Below are 21,427 nucleotides of genomic sequence, written 5' to 3' on the forward strand. Positions count from 1 at the left end.
ATTGGAAAAATCTGTTTTGAAAAAAATGTATTTAAATTTTGTAAATAAACTAATATAATAATAACAATTTTAAAAGATGGAAGGAGTATATAGAGTCACTGTACCAAAAGGAATTGGCTGACACAGAAGAATTACATGAAACAATGTATGAGCAAGAGCCTGTGGTGATGAAGGAAGAAGTTCAAGCTGCTCTGAAGGAATTGAAAAAAAAAACCACCAAAAAAAAAGCAAACAAGGTCCTAGGAATTGACAGCATACCAAATGACATATTTCAACAAACAGATGCTACCCTGAATGCACTCACAAAATTGTGCCAAGAAGTCTGGAGGACAACCACATGGCCAACTGACTGGAAGAAATCCATATTTCAAAGGAAGGTGACCTGACAGAATGCAGAAGTTGTCAAACAGGATCATTAATATCACATGGAAGATTCTGCTGAAATTTTTCCTAAAAGGACTGGAACAGAACATTAACTGAGAACTGCCAGATGTGCAGGCTGGGTTTAGAAGAGGTCATGGTACTAGGAATATTACAGCTAATGTTAGATGGATCTTGGCTGAAAGCAGAGAGTACCAGAGAAATGTCTATCTGTGTTTCATCGACTACACAAAGGTATTTGACTGTGTGGATCACAACAAACTGTGACTAACTCTGATAAAAATGGGAATCCTAGAACTACTAATTATCCTTATATGAAACCTATACTTGGACCAGGAGGCAGTCATCATAACAGAGCAAGAAAACACTGCATGGTTTAAAATCGGGAAGGGTGTGCATGAGGGGTGTGTCCTATCTCCATACCTTTTCAATCTATATGCATAACAGTTCATCCAGGAGGCTGAGCTCTATGAGGACTGTGGCATCAGGTTTGGAAGAAGACTCATCAACAACCTATGTTATACAGATATTATACCTTGCTTGCTGAAACTGAGGAGGACCTGAAGCATTTGCTTCTCACCACTGGCAGTACCATAATAGACAGTGAAGAGATTGAGGTTGTTAACAGCTTTAGTTTGCTTGGCTCCACAATCAACACTCTTGGTACCAGCAGCCAAAATCAAAAGATGAATTGCATTGGGAAAGTTGGCTGTCAGGGACCTCTTCAGAGTACTGAAGAGCAACAATGTCAGTCTGGAGACTAAAGTGCTTCTGATCCAGGCCATGGTCTTTGCAATTACTGGCTATGCATCAGAAAGCTGGACAATGACTAAGGATGATAAAAGAATCAACGTCTTTGAGCTATGGTGCTGGAGAAGAGTATTGAATATACCATGGACTGCTAAGAGAACAAATAGGTTTGTCCTAGAGAGTGTGAAACAAGGCTGTTCCTTGGAGGCAAGGATTTTGAAGCTCTGTTTGACCTACTTTGGACATGTTGCAAGGAGGGACCTGTCCTTAGGTACATCGTGCTTGAGAGGGTGGAGGGATTGCAAGAGAAGAGGATCCTTGATGAGATGGATTGACTGGGGAAATGAGAGTTAAGTGTACCAGAGACAATAAAGTTGACTCACGATAGAAAAGGTTTCAGAGCTGTTGTACACAGGGTCACAATGAGTTGCAGGTGACTTGATAGCACATAACAACAATAATACTGTTACTGACACCTCACCGTTTAATCTTGAATGAAATATATATTTATAGTCTGCAGGAAGTTGAAGTTACTAACCCAAAGGCCATGACTTTTTGGCAGTTTGAACTCATCAGCAGCTCTGTAAGAGAAAGATGGGAAGTCTCTTCTGTGTGATTTAGTCTTGGAATATCAATGCAGGTCAGCTATGAGTTGGTTCTGACCCAGTAGCGGTGAATTTTTTAGTTCCATTTAGTCCTAAACCATGGGGAAGACACTAGCTGACCTCATATGCCCATGAAGCGTCTTTATCACTCTCATATTACCAGTTCCCTGCACAATAGCACTTCGTCTCTCAAGGCATGATTTTGTTGCATGGTGATCTTAGCAAATCAGGAACTGTTACATTTAAACCCAAATAAAACTTGTCAGAGATCATTGTGATAAAATGTTGTTGACATATGCTGATAAAACCAACAAACAAGAGATTCATGATGGGGTCTGTTCAAACAACACCTTTTGTTGAGTCTTCTGACTCACAGTGACCCTATGTGACAGTCAAACTGTCTCATTTTGTTGTTATATGATGTCGAGTTGTCTGCAATTCATAGTGACCCTATGAATAATAAATCTGAACCTTGCCTTATCCTGTGCCATCCTCATCATCTCTGATATACTTGAACCCATTGTTACACGTGCTAACCTATCTGCTGAAGGTCTCCCTCTCTTTTATTAAATCTACCTGTCCAAAGATGGGATAAATAATGCATACTGCATTGAAACAGATGAGGGAGAGAACTGTTTAAAAGGGATATGTGATTAGGTATTTTTGTCATGACAGGAGTCTAGAGGGAAGGCTGCATAGTGGAGTGGATCTGCGGGGAGGGATTGTAAAACAATGAAAAATTTTTCTTTTACTTTTCCAAGAGTGGAGTGTACTGGGGGCTGGGGAGGATTGGATGGGGAGAAAACTTTAACAATGAATGAATAGAAATCCAAAGTCTCTGTAAATTTTCACTTAAATTAATAAAAAAACCCCTACCTTTCCAAGAATGATGTCTTTTCCCAAGGACTAGCCCCCTCCCGACACTACGCCTAAAGTATGGGATGAAGATTCACCTTTCTTGCCTCCAAGGAACACCCTGGTTTCATTTTTTCCAAGATATACCTGTCTGTTTTCTTGGCAGTTCATGGGATATTCAGTATTCTTCTCCAACACCACAACCCAAAGGCACTGATTCTGTCATCCTTATTCACTGTCCAATTTTCAGATGTATAGCAAGTAATTGGAAAAAACCCTATGGCTTGGATAAAGTTCAACTTAGACTTTAAATGGATATTACTGTCTTTTAGTATTTTGTAGAGGTTTCTGATGGCAGATTTTCTCAACTCAAAACGTCTTTTAATTTCTTGCATATTGGTGCCAAAGGTGTTGATCCAAGTTAAGACAAAAACATTCCCAGTTTCAATCTTTTCTCCATCCATCATGAGGTTGCCTAATGATTTAGTGATGAATATTTTGGGTTTTTTTTTTATGTTGAGATGAAACCCATTTTGAAGTGTAGATTTTCTGTAGCAGGTTAGGTGGCAATATTTATGGTAGCAGAACTCCAAGTCCCTCTTCCTGCAGAGGCACAGCTTGAAGCCACTGGCCTTTTGTGTAACAGTCAAACAGCGTAACCATTGTGCCATTAAACACACTACTGTGGAGGTGACCCTGGGATAATAAATGTTTACAGAAGGAGACTGCCCATCTTTTTCCGTAGAGCAGCAGCTGGTGGTTCGAATTGCTAGCCTTCTGTGTAGCAGTCTGGCACGTTACCCACTATACTGCCAGAGCTCTTTATTATGCCACCGGGCTTCCTTAACACTCAACTAAATTTGAGAGCTAGTTAAGCAGCACTGAGGGAGAAAGATGAGCAATCTCCTGTACTATTTAGAGGCCTGGGAAATTGCTGGAGGGTCAGCTAGGAGTCCTGACTTCACAGCAATGCGAGTTTGGGAGCAGAGGGAAAGTTGCGTGTGCACCGCTGCAAGTTTTCCAGCAGGGGGCGGTGGGAGAGGTGAGCCACATTCTAACCTATCCTTGCAACAGGCTCTGCTTCCTCACGGGGTCACCCATCTAGGGCCAGCCTTCTAAGGGGCACCTGCTCTGTTTCTTTGCCTTGAGTTCCTGCCTGAGACAGTGGCAAAGGGGACCGACATTCCTCCACTCCCAGTCAGTAATCGCAGTCCTCGTCAGTGCAGGAAGGAGTAAGGCTGTACCAGAAGCCAGACCAGGGCAAGCTCCGGCGTTCCTCCAACCTTTCACCTCCTGCTCTCCACTCTGGGCCATTTCTGTATTGGCCTCTGTGTACTTCAGAGAATCTGAAAATACAGCTTAATTCATGACACAGAATACTCATTTTAAAATTTTTTCCACAACATAAAATGGTAAGTACCAGGGAACATCTGAATAGATCTGTTTTTAATGAGCTCAGTTCTCTCCTTTGTAAATGAGATGTTTAGAATCTACTTCAAAAAAACAAGGAACTCATGCAATATTATTCAAAATGGTTGACTCTGGAGAACATTATGCTGAGTGAAATATCCCAGTCACAAAAGGACAAATATTACATGATGCCACTGTTGGGGAGAGACTGAATAAGATGGGTTCAATAATGTATACTGCACTGAAACAGAGGAGGGAGAAAACTGTTCAAAAGAGATATATAACTAGGTATTTCTGTCATCACAGGAGACTAGAGCGAGGGCTACATGGTGGAGGGGACCTGGGGGAGGGTTTGTAAAACAATGAAAGAATCTTTTCTTTTACTTTTCCACAATTTTTGGACTCATGTACTTATAACTTGTTAGTCAAATTTGAGCCTTCTAGGTTGCAACACCCCCATGATACATCTTCAAGGATATGAACATGTACGGCCAAGCACAATCAATAAGAGTGCATCTAAATCCCAAAATCAATCTCCATAATAATCTATGTGTTTCCTACTCCCAAAGGGGCCCTTTAGAGTAGTGAGAGAAGATCTTCACCCTGAAACCCACAGCGTCCCTTTTCAGCAGGAAGTAGCTAAGAGAATACGCCATCCCCTTTTCCTTATGACTCAGGGTGAAGTCTCTCTCAGGGAGGAGTGATAGAGAATGGCAAAGGACACACTGACAAAGAAGATTAATCAGAACTGGCTTTGACAAGCACTGTGGCATTTGGACAAGAACAAACTGGGAGGAGGGTAGAGAGAATAGTGCAACAAGGAATGAATGGAAACCCAAAATCTCTGTAAATGTTTATGAAAATTAATAAAATATAGAAAAAAAAGAAAAAGAAAAAAAAAAGGATCTACTTCATTGGATCTTTCAAAACTTTGCACAGTACCAACACGTGGAGGTGTCTGGCAGAGTAGGAACTCCAATGCTCATCTCTACATTTTTCTGTTGTATGGGGCTCTTATGTTATTGAGAAGACAGCTGTTGAAGATGGAAGAGAAAACCAAACAGCTCTCAAAAATTATTCTGAGAAACATTTGCAGGTAAAACGCAGACTGTGGAACACCAGCAGAGCCCAATTTGTCTAAGTTTGTGTGCAGACGACTCTGCACCTGCCGTTCTTTCTCAGATTCACTCACCTAAGAACAAACACAACACAGACGCCCACTCACTCAACTAAGAATGCCTACTGCGCCTCAAAGAAACACACACACACCAGAACAAATGTAACTGCACAGAAACACAAAACAGTCCCTTAGACGCATACTCTGCAGGATACACACTGAAGTGCCGAAGGGATGAGGGGTGGAAATAAGCTGTGCGGATGGCTGCGGGAGAGTGGGTGGCCAGTGTGATGGGGAGGCAGAACTGACCAAGAAACCCACAATTTACCAGACAAATGGTATTTCACTTTAAAGAGAGAGAAGGGGAGGAGAAGCAACCTCATGGTTAATTCAAATGACTGGAGATATGCTTTGGCCTTCTTCATCACTGTGCCATTAAATTGGCCTTTACAAAAAAATTCCTAATAAAGACAATAAATAGCCCCGAAGGGAAAATTCAGCATAGAGGACTGGGCTTGTTCTTGGATTTTATGAATCTGAATAGAACAGATTCCTATTCATAGTGTCCCAAAGGGTTTTTAAGGCATCTTTACAGTAGTATACTGCCTCTTCTTTCTCGAGTACAGCAGCTGGTGGATTCAAACTGCTGACCTTACTATTAGTGCACCACTACGACTTTCAAAAGCAGAGCATTCACTAGGTTTCCAAAGCTATACATATTTATGGAGGGAGACTGTCCACCTCTGTAGAGTGGATGGTGTCTTCCAACCACAGACCTTTTTTTTAGCAGCCTTCTTACACACTGTACCACCACATGTCTTGGGAGCATGGCAAGTATAGGACAATCCTATTCAAGTAGTTAAAATAGTCTCAATAGTAAGGAACATGGAAAAAATCACTTTCACATACATATTCTCATCTTTACTCCATTAATCAACTCTAATAAAAGATGAAATGCTTTGGGATTGCATGGCAATTATGACCAATACTTATATCCACGAATCCAAAGGAACAACAACAACAACAACAAAAAAGGCAGTTCAGTTTGTAAGAAACAATATATTTTATTTTTTCTGACACCACAGCTCTGGCGAGTGGTTTTGTACCAAATTTAATGGAGGTTACACAGAAACGTTTTACGCATGGGCGGGGGCGGCAAGGGAAGGAACCACAAAATAAAAACAAAACAAAACAAAAAATCCTGGAGAGCTTTTAGCATCTGTTCCACTCCCACATTAATAAAATTCACTTGGGAATTCCTAATAAAAGGAGAACAGAAAACAGTGGGGCAGGGAAGAGTATGTTGGGGAAGACGACTGAGGGGAAAAAGACCCGAGAGCATCCCAAGGACACACCTTTCCCTCCTGAAGCCAGGAGGGTGCTCGGCGCAGAAGGCGAGGCTTCATTACATTTACTTCCCCTAAATAACACCGTGTATTGCAGCTGCCAAAGGGAAAGAAAAAGGAGGCAGGGGTCAGCAGTGAGGGGCAGAGGGGAGAAAAGACACTTAACTGAGGAGATGGACCGGGCGGGAGAGAGAAAATGAGAGGAAAACGTGGAAGTTGCTTTGTGTATTGGGAGAGACAGTGCTGAAGAGCACTTGAACTGGAAAACAAATGTCCTAAGAGTCATTATTTAAAAAAAAAAAATCCCCCCTCCCCCCACCCCTCGCTGAACTTAGTTCCTTTTTTTGTGCTTTTCATTAATACTCTGCTCTGAGGTCGTAGTTTGGTTTTTCTATACACTGGAGTTGAAAGAAAATAGTCCAAAGGTCTGAAGATGGATTCTCCACCTAAAGTAAACAGCCCAGCATTCCTGTTCTCCTCTTGCCCCAAAGACTAAAGTCTCTGCTAAAATCCCTTTTACAATATAGTACAGTACACACACACAAAAAAAAATAAAGCCCAAATTTTTTAAAAAAACCAAAAACAAAACCAGAAAAGAATCCTGGGAAAAGCCAGTCCGAAGGACGTAAACATACAGAGAACGGTGCAACACGTGACCGATGGCAATTCTCAAAGCACGGCTACAGATTCCCCAAAGTAGGTGCCATCATGGGATACTCAAGTCCACAAAAATAATTTTTAAAAAATAAATCTTAAAAAAAACACACCTGTTGATTAAATGACTAATTTGCTTTCAGGTAAATCCATACATTCTCGAGACCCCCCCTCCCCCAAAGCAGCCCTCAGGTCTCTGTTCTCCTATTGCATGACCAATGAAATGCCTGGAACTCCCTCACAGCAGCTCTCAGGACCTGGAATCTCATCTTGACAAGGATCGGCACATCCAGTTTAGCAGCTTAAAACATCATGTTTCCTGGGTTGCCAGGTCCTTGGCTAAATCCACCCATACCCACGTCAGCAGCCATGCCCCGAGGCCGCATCTGTGGGGGGATCATGATGTTCTGTTGGGGTCCCATCATGCCCTGCATGGACATCATCATGCCCGGAGAGCCCACTGGCCCTGGGTGGGTGTAGAGCCCCGCAGGGCCCCGATCCTTGCCAGGAATCATGCCCACGGCCGCAGCTGGATTGCTCATCAGGGTCGGCTGGCCGGGCATCGTCGATTGTGCTGGTGACATCATTCGGTGGTGGGGTCCCATCATGCCTTGCTGGAGAAAGGCTGGAGGTCTCATGGGGTTGTGGCCAGGCATGGATGGAGCCGTGCCCAGAGGGATGTCCGGAGTTCCCACTGGCCCTGGGCCTCCCATGCCAGGAAGCGCTAGTCCCATCCTCGGGCCTTGCTCGCCCATCATCCCCTGCATGTGCGAAAACCCAGGTCCAGGTCCGGGACCCTGGGGCTGTTTACGGCCTGGGACTTCCCCTCGAGGGAAATATTGCAGTGTCTGGCTTGGTTTCTCTGATGGAATAATGCGGGACAGATCGAATTCAGGGATTCCGGTGGCTCCAGGTCGGATGACCTCTTGTAGATCTGGGTCTGTAAACACTGAAGGCATACTGTTCCCCAGGACAGTGAAGGAGTCAGGACCCCCTGGGCCTCCAGGCTTGCAAAGTGCTGCATCTGCTGAACTTTGGGACAGGTTGCTGGGGCGGCCAAGGGGGCCTTCACCTGGGAAACCCATGCCTCCTGGGAAGTTGCCCTGGCCCCCACTGGGGCCATTGTGAGGGAATGGAACCTGCTGTGGAGGAGACTGTACTGGAGGGAAGCCTTGAGGAAAACCCATCCGTCCTTGAGGTACCATTGGAGGCTCCTGGGACCCGTGTCCCATCATAGGATTGTGTGACATCAAGCCAGGTCCCATTGGGACCCCATGAGGAGGTATGTTGGGTCCCATGGCATTCGGAGAGGGCATCTGATTGGAGTGAGAGAGTGGCTGGGTCATTCCCATTGGACTAAGGGTTGGCATCGGAACCACGGGGTTTGGACCTGAAATTCGAGGATTCTGTGTATTAATGCCCATTCCTAGAAAAAAATAAAGATATTTAAAAAATCAACTTAACCAAATGCAACTTGAAAAAAACTACTGAAAAAGTAAATTAATAAAATACCACTGTGGACCTAATGCATGTGGACCTGTGCTAATAAGAAATAGCATCCCTGTTCCCAGGAAGAGTATAATATACTCAAGGACACACACCGATGGCTCTATATGATGATCTATTATTATAAATTGTATAATACAGGAGTGCTTAGAAGACAACAGAGAAACTTGGTTGTGTGACAGGTTACAAGTTAAAACATAAAAGAGTAAAGCTGTCTTCACTGGAGAGATTAATACAGAAGATAACAATTTGTTTCAGTGACTTAAGTATGGCCCTACTGTTGTAGAATGGGACTGTCCTTGGGGCTGGGGAGAGACTGAGTAAGATGGGTTCAATAATGTGTACTGCACTGAAACAGAGGAGGGAGAGAACCGTTTAAAAGAGAGATGTAACTGGGTATTTCTGTCATCACAGGAGACTAGAGCGAGGGCTGCATGGTGGAGGGGACCTGGGGGAGGGTTTGTAAAACAATGAAAGAATCTTTTCTTTTACTTTTCCATAATTTTTGGACTCATGTACTTATAACTTGTTAGTCAAATTTGTGTCTTCTAGGTTGCAACACCCCCATGATACATCTTCAAGGATATGTACATGTACAGCCAAGCACAATCAATAAGAGTGCATCTGAATTCCAAAATCAATCTCCATAATAGTCTATGTGTTTCCTACTGCCAAAGGGGCCCTTTAGAGTAGTGAGAGAAGATCTTCACCCTGAAACCCACAGCGTCCCTTTTCAGCAGGAAGTAGCTAAGAGAATACGCCATCCCCTTTTCCTTATGACTCAGGGTGAAGTCTCTCTCAGGGAGGAGTGATAGGGAATGGCAAAGGATACACTGACAAAGAAGATTGATCAGAACTGGCTTTGACAAGCACTGTGGCATTTGGACAAGAACAAACTGGGAGGAGGGTAGAGAGAATAGTGCAACAATGAATGAGTGGAAGCCCAAAATCTCTGTAAATGTTTATGAAAATTAATAAAATATAATTATAGAAAAAAAAAAAAAAGAAAGAAAAAAAAAAGTATGGCCCTTTGTGAAGAATTAACCAGTTCTTCAATTCTAAGACCAGGAAAAAACCCAGTGAAAACAGATAGTACTTTTTGCAACTGACATTTGGAATGATTATTTTATACATCCAATAGAGCATTTAAAATTCCGAGTTGTATGAAATGTTAAGGCAGCAATAACTTTCAGTGGGAAAGGAAAGTACACAGGTTTTACTATCATCTTTGGGACGTGTCAGTATCTGGCGGTCTTCTTACTGAATTACCACGGCATGTATGGTAGGGCACTCTGGTGGCATCATCTGTAGGGAGCTGTGCTATGAATCCAGAGGCCAAATCTCTCTGGCAGTTCAAATCCACAAGCAGCTCCATTAGTAGAAAAATGGACAATCTCTTCCTGTGTAATTTACAGTCTCCCAAGAACTCGATGGAGGGTCAGCTAAGTTAGCTCCAACTTGATGGTAAAAGAGATTTGTTTTGAGGTTTTTTTTTCTTATGGCAAAGAATTTTCAGAGAAGAAACAAACAGTGGGCCTTAGTGGCACAGTCTGTAGCGAGGTGCACTGCTAATCCAAAGACTACACATCTCCAGTGGTTCAAATCCACCAGTAGCTTTGAGGGAGAAAGATGGGCAGTCTCCTCCCATTCTTATTTATAGTCTCTGAAACCTACAATTTGGAATCAACTTGATGTTAGTGAGTAAGAAACATTCTTAACAAGAATAAAAATGGAACCAGAAACTCGGGGCTGAAAAGTCATGCTCTTTTCTTTGCTGATCACCTTTATCATACCTAATCATCCTGTTGTGAGGTCTGGGACAGAGTCAGAGTAAAGGTATGTGGAATGAGTGGTGTAACCCACTCTGTAGAATTGATCCCAATGCATAGGTGCCTTGCAGGGCAAAACAGAATATCTTTCTTCAAGAAACTGGGCTTCCTGAAGCAGCTGCTTCATTTTCTGTGGAGGGGATGGTGAGTTTGAACTAACATCTTTTTGGATAGCAGTCAAATGCTTAAACCACTATACCACCAAGGCTCCTTGAGTAAGTTTAAAAAAGAGAATTTTATTATTCCCTTAGTTCCCCCTAGAAAACAGGGCCTTTCTGCTGTTTGTTGACTTATGGGTGCTTGTACTCTGAGGCTGTTGCAGGAAAATCATTCAGGATTCACGGCACTGTCATCAGCAGGCTCAAACAAAGTGCTTCCTGGACTGTGCCAGGTATGAAGAGAAAGAAGGAAAAAAATCTCTGAAGCCACAAAGACACATAAGAACTATTTGGAAACCTGCTTTGTTATAAACAAATTTCTGAATCAAACTAATGAAAAAAATGATCTTGTACTAGTAAAGACACTTTAATTCTACTGAAACTAACACAGATTATATATTCAGGTATTTTTCAACTTGTTGAACTTGGCAAGAGAGAACTCAGATCTCTTTAGGCCTACAGTCACTGAGAAAACACCATAAGGCATTTCCTTCCAGTGAGCACTAACTTACTCACCGCATCTTCCTTACCTGGCATGTTATTCATTGATGGCAAGTTGGGAGAACGAGCTGGAGGGGAGTCGTCGTCTGAGCTGGCCACAGTTTTGATGGCATCGTGGTATAAGGGGGTAGAACTGGGCATTGCAAACTTGGACATTCGAGACATCATAATTGAGAGTGGGTTCTGCGAAAGGGTCGGCTCTGGAGGCATGGTGTAGGGTGTGCTAGAGGGAAGACTTCCAGGGATAGTCACAGAGGCAGACTGGCTGGCAGCAGGAGGTGGGGGGCCACCTAAGAGAAGAAAGCAAAATAAAACAACATGGGCAGGGAGCAGAATTCCTCTTGAAGGCTACTGGGCCCTATGATTATGAAATAACAAGGCCAGGAATGAGACAGATGAACAGGACAGTGTTATTAGCCTCAGTAGAGGAATCATCAATCTTCCAGTCAAGCTCTGTGTGTGTGCAGAGGGAGACGGCAACGTGACACAGGGGTGAAGGATCAGCAGATGAGAAGACAAACATACAAAGGATGCACTAGAAATATTAGTCCTAGCTTGGGGAGGCATGGCTTACAGACAACTATTTCTCTAAGAATGTGAAATAAGCAGCTCTCTTTCCCTTGTCAATCACCATTTAGAATGTGACACAGGAATTAGCATGCCAAGCAGCAACGCTAGCGGCTGGACCCCCACGCACTAACCACATCACGCTACATGCCCTCTTGGTTAATTCCCATAACCAAGATGTTTGAGCTAAAAAAAGTCTGAGGAGGCTGCGCCACTGTACTGCTTCAGTGAATTGCTATCCAACAGCGAGACACTTAGCTTGGCAGGATAAATCGACTATCTTATCCTGATTCTAGTCTTCCTCAAGCAGAGATGACATGGGCCTAGTATTTACACCTCAGCGCTCATCTTCCACTGACCACTGCCAGCCCCACTGACAAAACCACCATCATCAGTGAGGGCCTCTCCTAGGAAGAAAATGCTAACAAATTGTGGCTGATCGGGGAGAACAGCAGTCTACCAAAGAGGTGGTTTCGGTAACTATTTCTAATGGTCAACATGCACTTTAGGAAAACCAATCAAGTTTCTCTGCAGGCTCCCTTGTAGAATCCATTGCTTAGGATTCTACTCAGAAAACCTTGACATGAGGTCAGCCCCTGGAAGTGAGTGTGTCTAGTATTTAAAGAAGCTATATTTATCCACTGGCAAGAAAACAAGTCAGTCTGTCTTGGAGAGGTGAAACCAAGTTTGTTCTTGGAGGCTAGGATTTTTACACTCCGTCTCACATACTTTCGTCAGGAAGGGAGGGAGGGACTGGTCCTTGAAAAAGGACATCATGCTCGGAAGGGTGGAGGGACAGAGCAGGAGAGGAAGGCCTTGGACAAGATGGGTTGATACAGTAACTAGGAAAACGGAGGTAGATGTGTCGGAGTCAGTGAGACTAACTCAGAACAGGGCAGGCTTCAAGAGTTGTAGGTGACTGGACGGCACATAACATACAACAACAACAAAATAAGGTATTTTATTTCACCAACCTGGGCTCATTTTGCAAATGTAAAGTATTCTGGGAACAGACATGGACTTCCCATTTTCCCTCCTCCTTTCCCCAGCCCCATGCGACATACATATTCTACCTGAAAAGCAGCTCTGCCAGGGCTGGTCACATGTGACCCAACATAAGCACTGACTGTGCACCTTGCCACAGATATACCCATCTTGGCAAATGCTGTCTTTTCCAGCTACACAGTCAAGGTAGGCCACTCATCTTTGTAAAGTGGTTAAAACCCAGCCTCTAGCTGTCGTCACTTATGCAGTGCAAGTGTGAGTGTGACAAAGCATACTGACCTGACTCTACACTTGCCAGCATGGCTGGGGAGGCCATGGTGAGCGGTGCTTTGTGGTTTGGAGGGATCCCGGGACTCTGCAGGGGAGGTTTGGGAGAGGAGGTCCATCCAGGTGACGGGGCAGGAAGTGATGGCGACTTGAGGTGAACGGGCGAAGCAGCAGCAGACCCCAGGACAGGGGGAGACTTAATGGAAGCAGCAGCAGCTGGGCCCGCCAGCATGCCTGCCAGCTGTGATGGAGTCTGGGGGGACTTGAGGTTCCCCGAGGGGGAGCCCAGCATCGGGGACTGGACTTGGCGCATCGTGGGAGACTTCAGAGGGTTAATGCCCGGGGAATGCACCTGGCTGCCCGCCACAGATATATCCAAGGGCTTCCGGCCCAAGCCACGCTGCACTGGAGGAGCTGTGTTGAGGCTAGTGGGGTTATTAGAAGGGTTGAGAGGTAGTGGTGGCATGTGACTGAGCCGGCTGTTAGTCCTTTGGTCGGGCCCAATTGGTTCTCTGAGATTACGCAATCCACTGTTGCTGCCTGGACCCTGAGACATGGGAAGAAATGGCCGAGGGCCCATGCCATAATCTTGCTGAGGGTGCTCCCCAAAGGGCAAGGGCACCATCTTCTGTTGAGCAGGCAGCATCTCGGGGCCACCTGGGCGTAATTTCATCATCTCCTCAGGACCTGCGCCAGCCTCTCTCATCTTCTGAGGTATCATCTGAGAGTTGGATCCCATGTTGACGTTTAGACTGACATCTCCCTTCATGCCACTAGGAACCATCCCAAACTCGAGCTCCCGGCCAGGACCCATCTGTGGGGGCATACCTTTTGGAAAGTCACCCCTCGAAGGACTCAGAGGACCCTCAACTGGTATTCGAGGGAAGATGGGATTATTCCCAGGCTCCATATGTCGCTGAGAAGCTGGGATCATTCTATTCATTTCCATGCTGGGCCTAATGCCTTCCATGCTCATGCCAGGGGGAAGACCCAACTGTTTTTCTGCCAGCTGCTGCTGGAACATCTCTTCAGACAATCCTTGGGGGTTTGGAAAGCGTTCCCCTCGGCCAGGACCACTGAAGACACCCTGGCCAGGAGGAAAGTTTCGACCATCTGGGATTTTTGGCACATCGTCTGGCCACGTGACTCCAGAAAGACCTGGTCTAGACGCTGGGTTGGGGACATTGGGCCCCTCCATTTCAGAGCTTATCATTCCTGCAAATCCAGGGAGGCGCATCTGGCTCCCTGGCATGTTGGGGTGGGGTGCCATGCCCCTCGGGGGCATAGAATGCGGCATGTTGATACCATCAGAAAATGGCTCTGTACCCCCAGGCCCCCAGCCTTCCCCTGGGGTCATTTGGTACGGAGGGGGAGGCCCTCGGACCACTCCCCGTGGCCCATGCTGATGGACCATCATATCCTGGAGGGAGCACTGCTGCACAACCACTTGTTCCTGTTTCCTCCGCTTCTCTTCATAAAACTCCTGCTGCAATTTCAGCCATGCTATCTGCTCCGGGGTCATATGGTCCAGGTGGTCAGGGCCTATGGGCCCAGGCTGGGAGTTCATGGAAGGTGGAACCATTTCATCTGGAGAAAAGGGCACATCTCTATGTCCTTGAGGGCCAAATGGAGCTCCTACATCTGTCCGGGGCCCAGGTCCTTTACCCAGACTTTGGGATTGAGCCATCATGGCTTGTATGGGCCCTTCTGGCTTTTTTTGAGGTCCATCTAATACCCCAGTGTTCTGCTGGGGGCCCCCACTTTGTCCTCCTGTAAATTCTTTCTCATCAGGAAAAAGCATACGCTGGATATCTCTGAGAGTTTGTAAGGAGCGCTCCCGGTGTTCCAGCTGCTCCTGGGACAGTCCATCGGGGTTCTCTCCCAGTGGAGGGGGCTCACCACTGGACACAGGTGGAGGTGGGGGAGCTTTGGGATCTGCTGAAGAACTATTGCTCCCCTGAGAGACAGGGGTCCCAGCTCGGTTGTTGGGTGTTGAGTTTGGCCCGGTACCGTCTGGGGGCAGTGGTGTAGAGCTGGCAGGGCTTCCTACAGAGGGAATCAGCTTGCTTTCTACCCCAGGACTATCTTGGTCCAGGGGGCGCGGGGGTGCGGCAGGCTTGGGTGCTGGTGCCGGAACGGGTGGAGTTGGCTGAAGTCTAGTATTCTGTGAAGAATTCTGGTCCTGATTGACTGGTGCTGGGGGCTGTTGTGGGAGAGGTTTTGGATCATTCCGAAGGGCAGGTATCTGTGTATTCTACAAATAAGATTTTTAAAACCACAGGTAAACCGCACAGAAAAGCAATTAAAAAGAGCTAGAAATGTTATAAAGAACTCATCCCACTCATATAAACCTACATGGACACTGCTGAATACATTACTCATGCCCAGTCCCACTGTGGACACAGAGACATTTGGATTTTTTTTTTACTTTTCTATCAAACGGTATTCTCCTTCCCTTGCTGAGTATGAGGCTTTAATAACTTTATAAGTATGCTAGGAGAGACCCACGCTGCCAAAGCGCCTACCTCAGAGTATCTATTTCGAGGAACAGGTTTGATATCACATGTCTACTATGTATTTCTGATTCAGGGAGAGATTAGTTTCTTGGTATGTGGGAGGCTGTTTCCTAACACCTTTTTCTTTTCCCTGATAGTTACAACTGAGTATGCCGACATTTCATTGTCAATCAAATGGTCTCATGTTTCTTACTGAGAGAAAAAAGTACATGTCACTTATAGCACTGTGCTCAGAAGCCAGAGGCAGTGGGAAAACCATTCCATCTCAGCATCTCTTCTGGCACGGTGACTGTCGAGGGCTCCCTCCTCGAGTTTCCAGGAGCCCAACATCTCTGGTTTCTGTTTTCAGTTTGTGATCACTGATTCCATATTTGATAAGAATTGTACATGAACTGTAGTAAGCTAATCTGCAGGCAGGAAGCGCCTGTGGAGAAATGTGAGGGTATCTAGCTCCTGGTGTCTTTTGATCTGTGCTTTTCAATAGACTATGGATCGTCCTTTTTGCAGGTCAGATGATGCCTGATTATTAAGCACCGATGCTAAGGTAGACCCTGAGTGAAAGCATGACATGGACACTGTTGGAATTGGGAAGGACGATGTATATGATTAGTGTCTAAACTTTAAGTCTGCTGAGAATTAAGCAGGTGACAAAGAAGACTGGTACACAAAAGAAAGCATATTACTCCCAAGTATGGGGCTACATGAAGAACAAAAACTCCAACTGCCTAGAGATGACCAAAAGTTTCAGAGCAAAGAGAAGAGAAAGGGGGCAGGGAAACTAGGGTAGTGGAAATCAACTACCAGAAAGCAATTCATGAGAATGCTGACACATTGTGAAATATGTAGCTAATGTCACTGAATAACATGTGTAAAAACTGTCAAACAGGTACCTAATCTGCTGTGCAAATTTTCACCAATGGCACAATGAAAAGTTGTTTAAAAAGAAAAGTCAGATCCACAAACTGCCAGAGTGAGCTCTTTCACCAGACTCCCATGACCCAAGATTCTTTATTTCTGTCCATTTACTCTTGCTTGTTGATGTATCTGTGTTTCCAAACCCTGAAAGCTTCTAGGAATCCTTTTGAGGCATAAATGGTTAAATGCTTGACTGTTGTTGTTATGTGCCATCAAGTCACATGTGATTCATAGCAACCTCATGTACAAAAGCTCTGAAGCTTGCTCTGTCCTGAACCAGTCTTCACTAATTCTGACACACCAGCTCCCACTGCCCTAGTTATTGTTTATCAATCCATCTCATCCAGGGTCTTCCTCTCCTGTGCTTTCCCTCCACCATTCCAAGCATGATGTCTTTCTCCAAGGACCGGACTCTCCTGGCCATGTGCCCTAAGTATATGAGACAGAGCTTCAAAATCCTAGCCTCCAAGGAGAAACTTGGTTTAACCCTCTCCAAGACAGAATTATTTGTTTTCTTGGCAGTCCATGATATGTTCAAGACTCTTCTCCAGAACCAAAACTCAAAGGCATCAATTCTTTTTCTGTTATCCTTAGTCACTGCCCAGGTCTCTGATGCATGGTAGCATAGCAAGTAATTGCGAAGACCATGGCCTGGGTCATGCACACCTTAGTCTCTGGACTGACATCACTGCTTTCTTAGTACTCTGAAGAAGTCCCTGACAGCAGATTTTCCCAACGTAATTTGTCTTTTGATTTCCTGACTCCTGGTGTCAAGAGTGTTGATTCTGGAGCCGAGCAAGGTTTAACTGTTAACAACCTCAGTGTCTTCTCCATCCATCATGATGGTGCCATTTGGCCCAGTGGTGATGATCTTTGTCTTCTTGATGTTGAGCTTCAATCAATATTGAAGACTACAGTCCTTGGCCTTCTGCAGCAAGTGCTTTAGATCCTCCTCAGTTTCAGAAAGCAGAATTATGTCATCTGCATGACGTAGGTTGTTGATGAATCTTTCTCCAATCTTGATGCTACATTCCTCCTCATAAAGCTGAGCCCCCTGAATGACCTGCTCTGCATAAAGCTTGAAAAGGTATGGAGACATCTCACTGAAAGATTGGTGGTTCAAACTCATTCAGAGGCACCTTGGAAGAAAGGCTTGGTGACATGCTTCTGAAAAATCTCAAGAGTCTGTAGTTCCAATGGCAAAGTGTTTGGCTTTTGAGTTTTAAGGGCCCTTTCTATGCTTTCTGGAATACTACAAATCTGTACACAAATCATTATGTATATCTTTGCATATAAACAGTTTGAATGTTTGCATCCTGTGACTATGTAAGTGACTATGACTATGAATTTCAAGGTATCTGTGTACACAGGTCTGTATATAAATACTTTGAAATTCTACTAGCTATGCATATGAGACCTGGACAATGAATAAGGATGACAGAAGAAGAACTGATGCCTTTGAGCTGTGGTGTTGGAGAAGAGCATTGAATATCCCAGCAAGAGAACAAGCATATATATCTTGAAGAGGATGCAGCCAGAATGCTCTTTGGAGGTAAGAATGATGAAGCTTCGCCTAACATACTTTGGACATATTGCTAGGGGTGCAATTCACTGAAGAGCGAGAGACATGATGTTGGGAAGGGTGGAGGATCAGCGAAGGAGCGGAAGACCGTCAACCAGGTGGATTGATATGGTGACTGCTGCAATGCACTCTTGTGTGTCAGGAAGTGTGAGGATGGCGCAGGACAGGACTGGGTTCAGATCTTTTGTTGATAGGGTCGCTATGAGTCATAATCGACTCAATGGCACCTAACAACAATAACTAACACCACATACATGTCAGTAGTCATTGATTTGTGTAGGAAAGGCAGACAGAATCCACAGGGTCCCAGATCAGGATCCTCCATGTCCACGACTCCTCAACCAGAGAACATGGAGGTGATAAATGTATTAAAGATTGTCATTAATTCAATAAAATGCTGGTTTAAGTTGTATACTGTGCATCCCAAAATAATATAAATTTGAAATATAATCTTCATAGTCCTCCTGTAGAGTCTACCACCCGTCTGCTTGTTTGTGGTACTGAGTTGGCTTGCATGGTGATAGGATGGTGAATTAGTCCACCATTATTTCAGATAGCAGCAGGGTCTCCCATAGAAGATAGGCTTCAGTGGAGCTTCCAGATTATGACATACTTGGAAGAAAGGTCTGGAGAGTTATTCCCAAAAGTTCCTCAGTTTTTACCTTAGAGATCACAGTGGACTTCTGTCTGATACAGTGGCAAAAAGCACTAAACAGACAACTGCCGAGACAATGGTCTCTCACACACCAATACTCGAAAAGGCAGTGCAGGGCTGGGTGACGCTTCTCTCTGATATACACAAGAGGTCACTATGGGTCAGAGGTTTCTGGCAGCCCTGAGCACTAAGGAGGTATGAGGAACATGTAACTTTAGTCAAATTTCAATCTCTGCTTTGTCGACAGAAATGAAGATTTTTTTTTTATATACAAATGCCATCTATTTTTATCTTGCATTATTACTTCAGTCATGTATATTACTTAACTTTTCCTAGGGAGCTCTGGTGACATAGCCCGGAGCAAGATGCACTGTTAACCCAAAGACTGTATCTCTGGTGCATTGAATCCACATTGGTTTCTTGGGAGAAAGATGGTAAGTCTCCTCCTATTGCGGTTTGTAGCCTTGGAGACCAGATGGAAGGTTATTATATGTCAGAAATGACCTGATCGCAGTAAGTTTGGGGTAGGTTTGTTGTTTTGTTTTGTTTTTTGAGAACTTTCCCCATGTTTAAGACTCACTGCCTGTACTAAATTTTGACCCCCATGAAATTAGGGATCGAACATCTTAGCATCCTCCAGTGCATTAAATGCATGCCTACACAATGGCAGCCACTCAGTAATACCTTTTTGCTCAGAATGGGAAACTACATATTTTTAAAGTACCATTATATATTTTTTTTCTAACACAGTATATTTGGAAGCAAAAGTGGCACCCACTTCCTAAATAACATGTCTCTGGAAACCCTATGAACTTTGATATAAGTCCATAGTTATAGAGCGGCTTCAAGTCTTTCGTTCATAGGGTCGCTATGAGTCGTGTTCGACTTGAAGGCAATCAACAACAACAATGCAATTTATAGCTAGAGTGTAAGTTCCAGAGAGTAAACCAACTAAGGTATTTAATCAAGCAATTAAAAGCATTCAATAGTCTGCTCACTTTGAAAGAAATAAAAATAATTTTGAAAGTCACTGCAGTTCTAATTACAGCATTATTATCATGTATCCCAGGGCTGTAGTTTAGTTGTTGCTTTTTTTCTCTGTTCTTCAGTTCACTTACAAGTGTTTGCTGGCTTTTTAAAAAACCTATCCAGGGTCTGAACCAGATTTTCCCAGAGATGAATACATGAAAGAAATTCAAAGATACCTCTACAACTCTGAATTTGCCTCTTCTGGCCCTCAGTAATTCACCCATCTATCACCAGGCCTGTACAGGGTGTTCTGTCTAAGACCACTTACTGGCATATTACGCTACATGCCCACAGTGCAGCTCACACCTATCAATGACATGCACCACCTCTCACCTTTACAATCACTACAAAATTAGTATACCCCTAATCCAATCCCAAAAGCACATACCACAGGGACTGTGCTTCTGTCTGTCTTGCTGTTAGAGATGTTCTGGATGTGGAAAGAGACAATAGTTTCAACCTGGCCCTTCAATACAGCTTCTGCAGCTCTGCAAATATAGAAGAGAGCAGATATTAGGACTTCTTTTTATCTCACAAATGGTAATTCCAAAGCAACTTAATCCCAGATGGAACTTGTAAAGGGAGCAAGAAGAAATATTAAAAAGCTATTGGAAATTTTGAATGGGAAGAAATCAAGAGGAGTTTCATTATTGATATTTGACTTTATCATTTAACTCTCAAAACTGAAAAGATAACCATTAGCTACCCTGAGAAACAAATATTCAAAAACAAAGAAACCAAAAAACCTACCATTTTCTCCCTCAGAATAATACACTGTGCTATTAGAAAGAATCCTACTTAAAAAATCAACACCCAAGAAGGTAAAAAGGAGATCTCACCCCTGGTAATATTCCCAGGCTCTCGAGGTTCACTTTTAATCTTAAGTAAAAAATCTTATATATTTTTTAAAAGTCAGAAAATCATATACAGAGTCACATTTTTGGTTAAATTAATTGACCCAGCAACCCAATAGAAATGCATATGCCACAATGTTCAAAGTTGTCATCTCTAATGTCAGAATACAAGGGTTTTTTAAAAAGATATTTCAATCATTCTCAAATGGATGCATATTACTTTTGCTATTTAAAAAACAGTAGGTAGGCTGCATAAAAGTATGTATCATTCTTTCAAAAATAAGTATACACATACATAAACACAAAAAATTTCTATAAGGCAACCAATGAAGTCTTAATCAGATGCAGCCTCTGAGGAGTACAGTCAGGGAGGTTTTCATATTTTACCTCTCTCTGTACTGTTAACTTGAATAAATAATAATACAAGTAAAAGGGATCACCTTACAATGGAACTAAAAACCTGGTTCTCCAAACACCCAAGCCATACTGATCAGCAAGACAGAGCCATCAACTTACTTATTGGCCATCTCAGTAGAAAACACATACACCACTTTGGCTGGAGTCTTCTGAGCAGGTGTGGGCTCTGGGGCAGTAGTCTGGCCATGGGAGGGGGTGGAAGACCTGGGGGCTGCCGTATTTGATGGGGTCATTGAGTGTGGTGTGTGCTGAGAATCCTGGGATTTTATGTGGTCAGCAGAATTACATTCTAAAAGAATGAAAAGATTCGTGTCATAGAAGAAATAAAACTCCCTTTCTTCTGTGCATTTAAGGCATCACAACATAAACTCACTCTGAGAATTCAAGGAGGAAGTGCCTCTCTTCTACTCAAAAAAATGCAAATACTCTTCTCTCTAAATGAATAATTATAAAGCACTCTTCCTCCTTCTCACTTCTGTTCACTATTATGCACCCTTCAGATAATCAG

General features: G+C 43.9%; 1 protein-coding gene across 1 annotated transcript in view; it reads right to left on the reverse strand.

Moving 5' to 3' along the window:
• Positions 1–6,162: 6,162 nt before the first annotated feature.
• BCL9 (B-cell CLL/lymphoma 9) overlaps positions 6,163–21,427 on the reverse strand; it is a 138,751-nt gene continuing 123,486 nt past the window's right edge. The window contains exons 6-10 of the mRNA XM_006899525.1: positions 21,019–21,208; positions 20,037–20,136; positions 12,964–15,205; positions 11,142–11,402; positions 6,163–8,544 (exon numbers count right to left, since the gene is read on the reverse strand). Coding sequence (XP_006899587.1) covers positions 7,421–8,544; positions 11,142–11,402; positions 12,964–15,205; positions 20,037–20,136; positions 21,019–21,208 — 3,917 coding nt within the window. The 3' untranslated portion in view covers positions 6,163–7,420. The remainder of the gene's footprint in view (positions 8,545–11,141; positions 11,403–12,963; positions 15,206–20,036; positions 20,137–21,018; positions 21,209–21,427) is intronic.

The sequence above is a fragment of the Elephantulus edwardii genome, unplaced genomic scaffold (genome assembly GCF_000299155.1).
Source record: "Elephantulus edwardii isolate Elephantulus edwardi_28Jun2011 unplaced genomic scaffold, EleEdw1.0 scaffold00260, whole genome shotgun sequence".
Taxonomy (NCBI): Eukaryota; Metazoa; Chordata; class Mammalia; order Macroscelidea; family Macroscelididae; genus Elephantulus; species Elephantulus edwardii.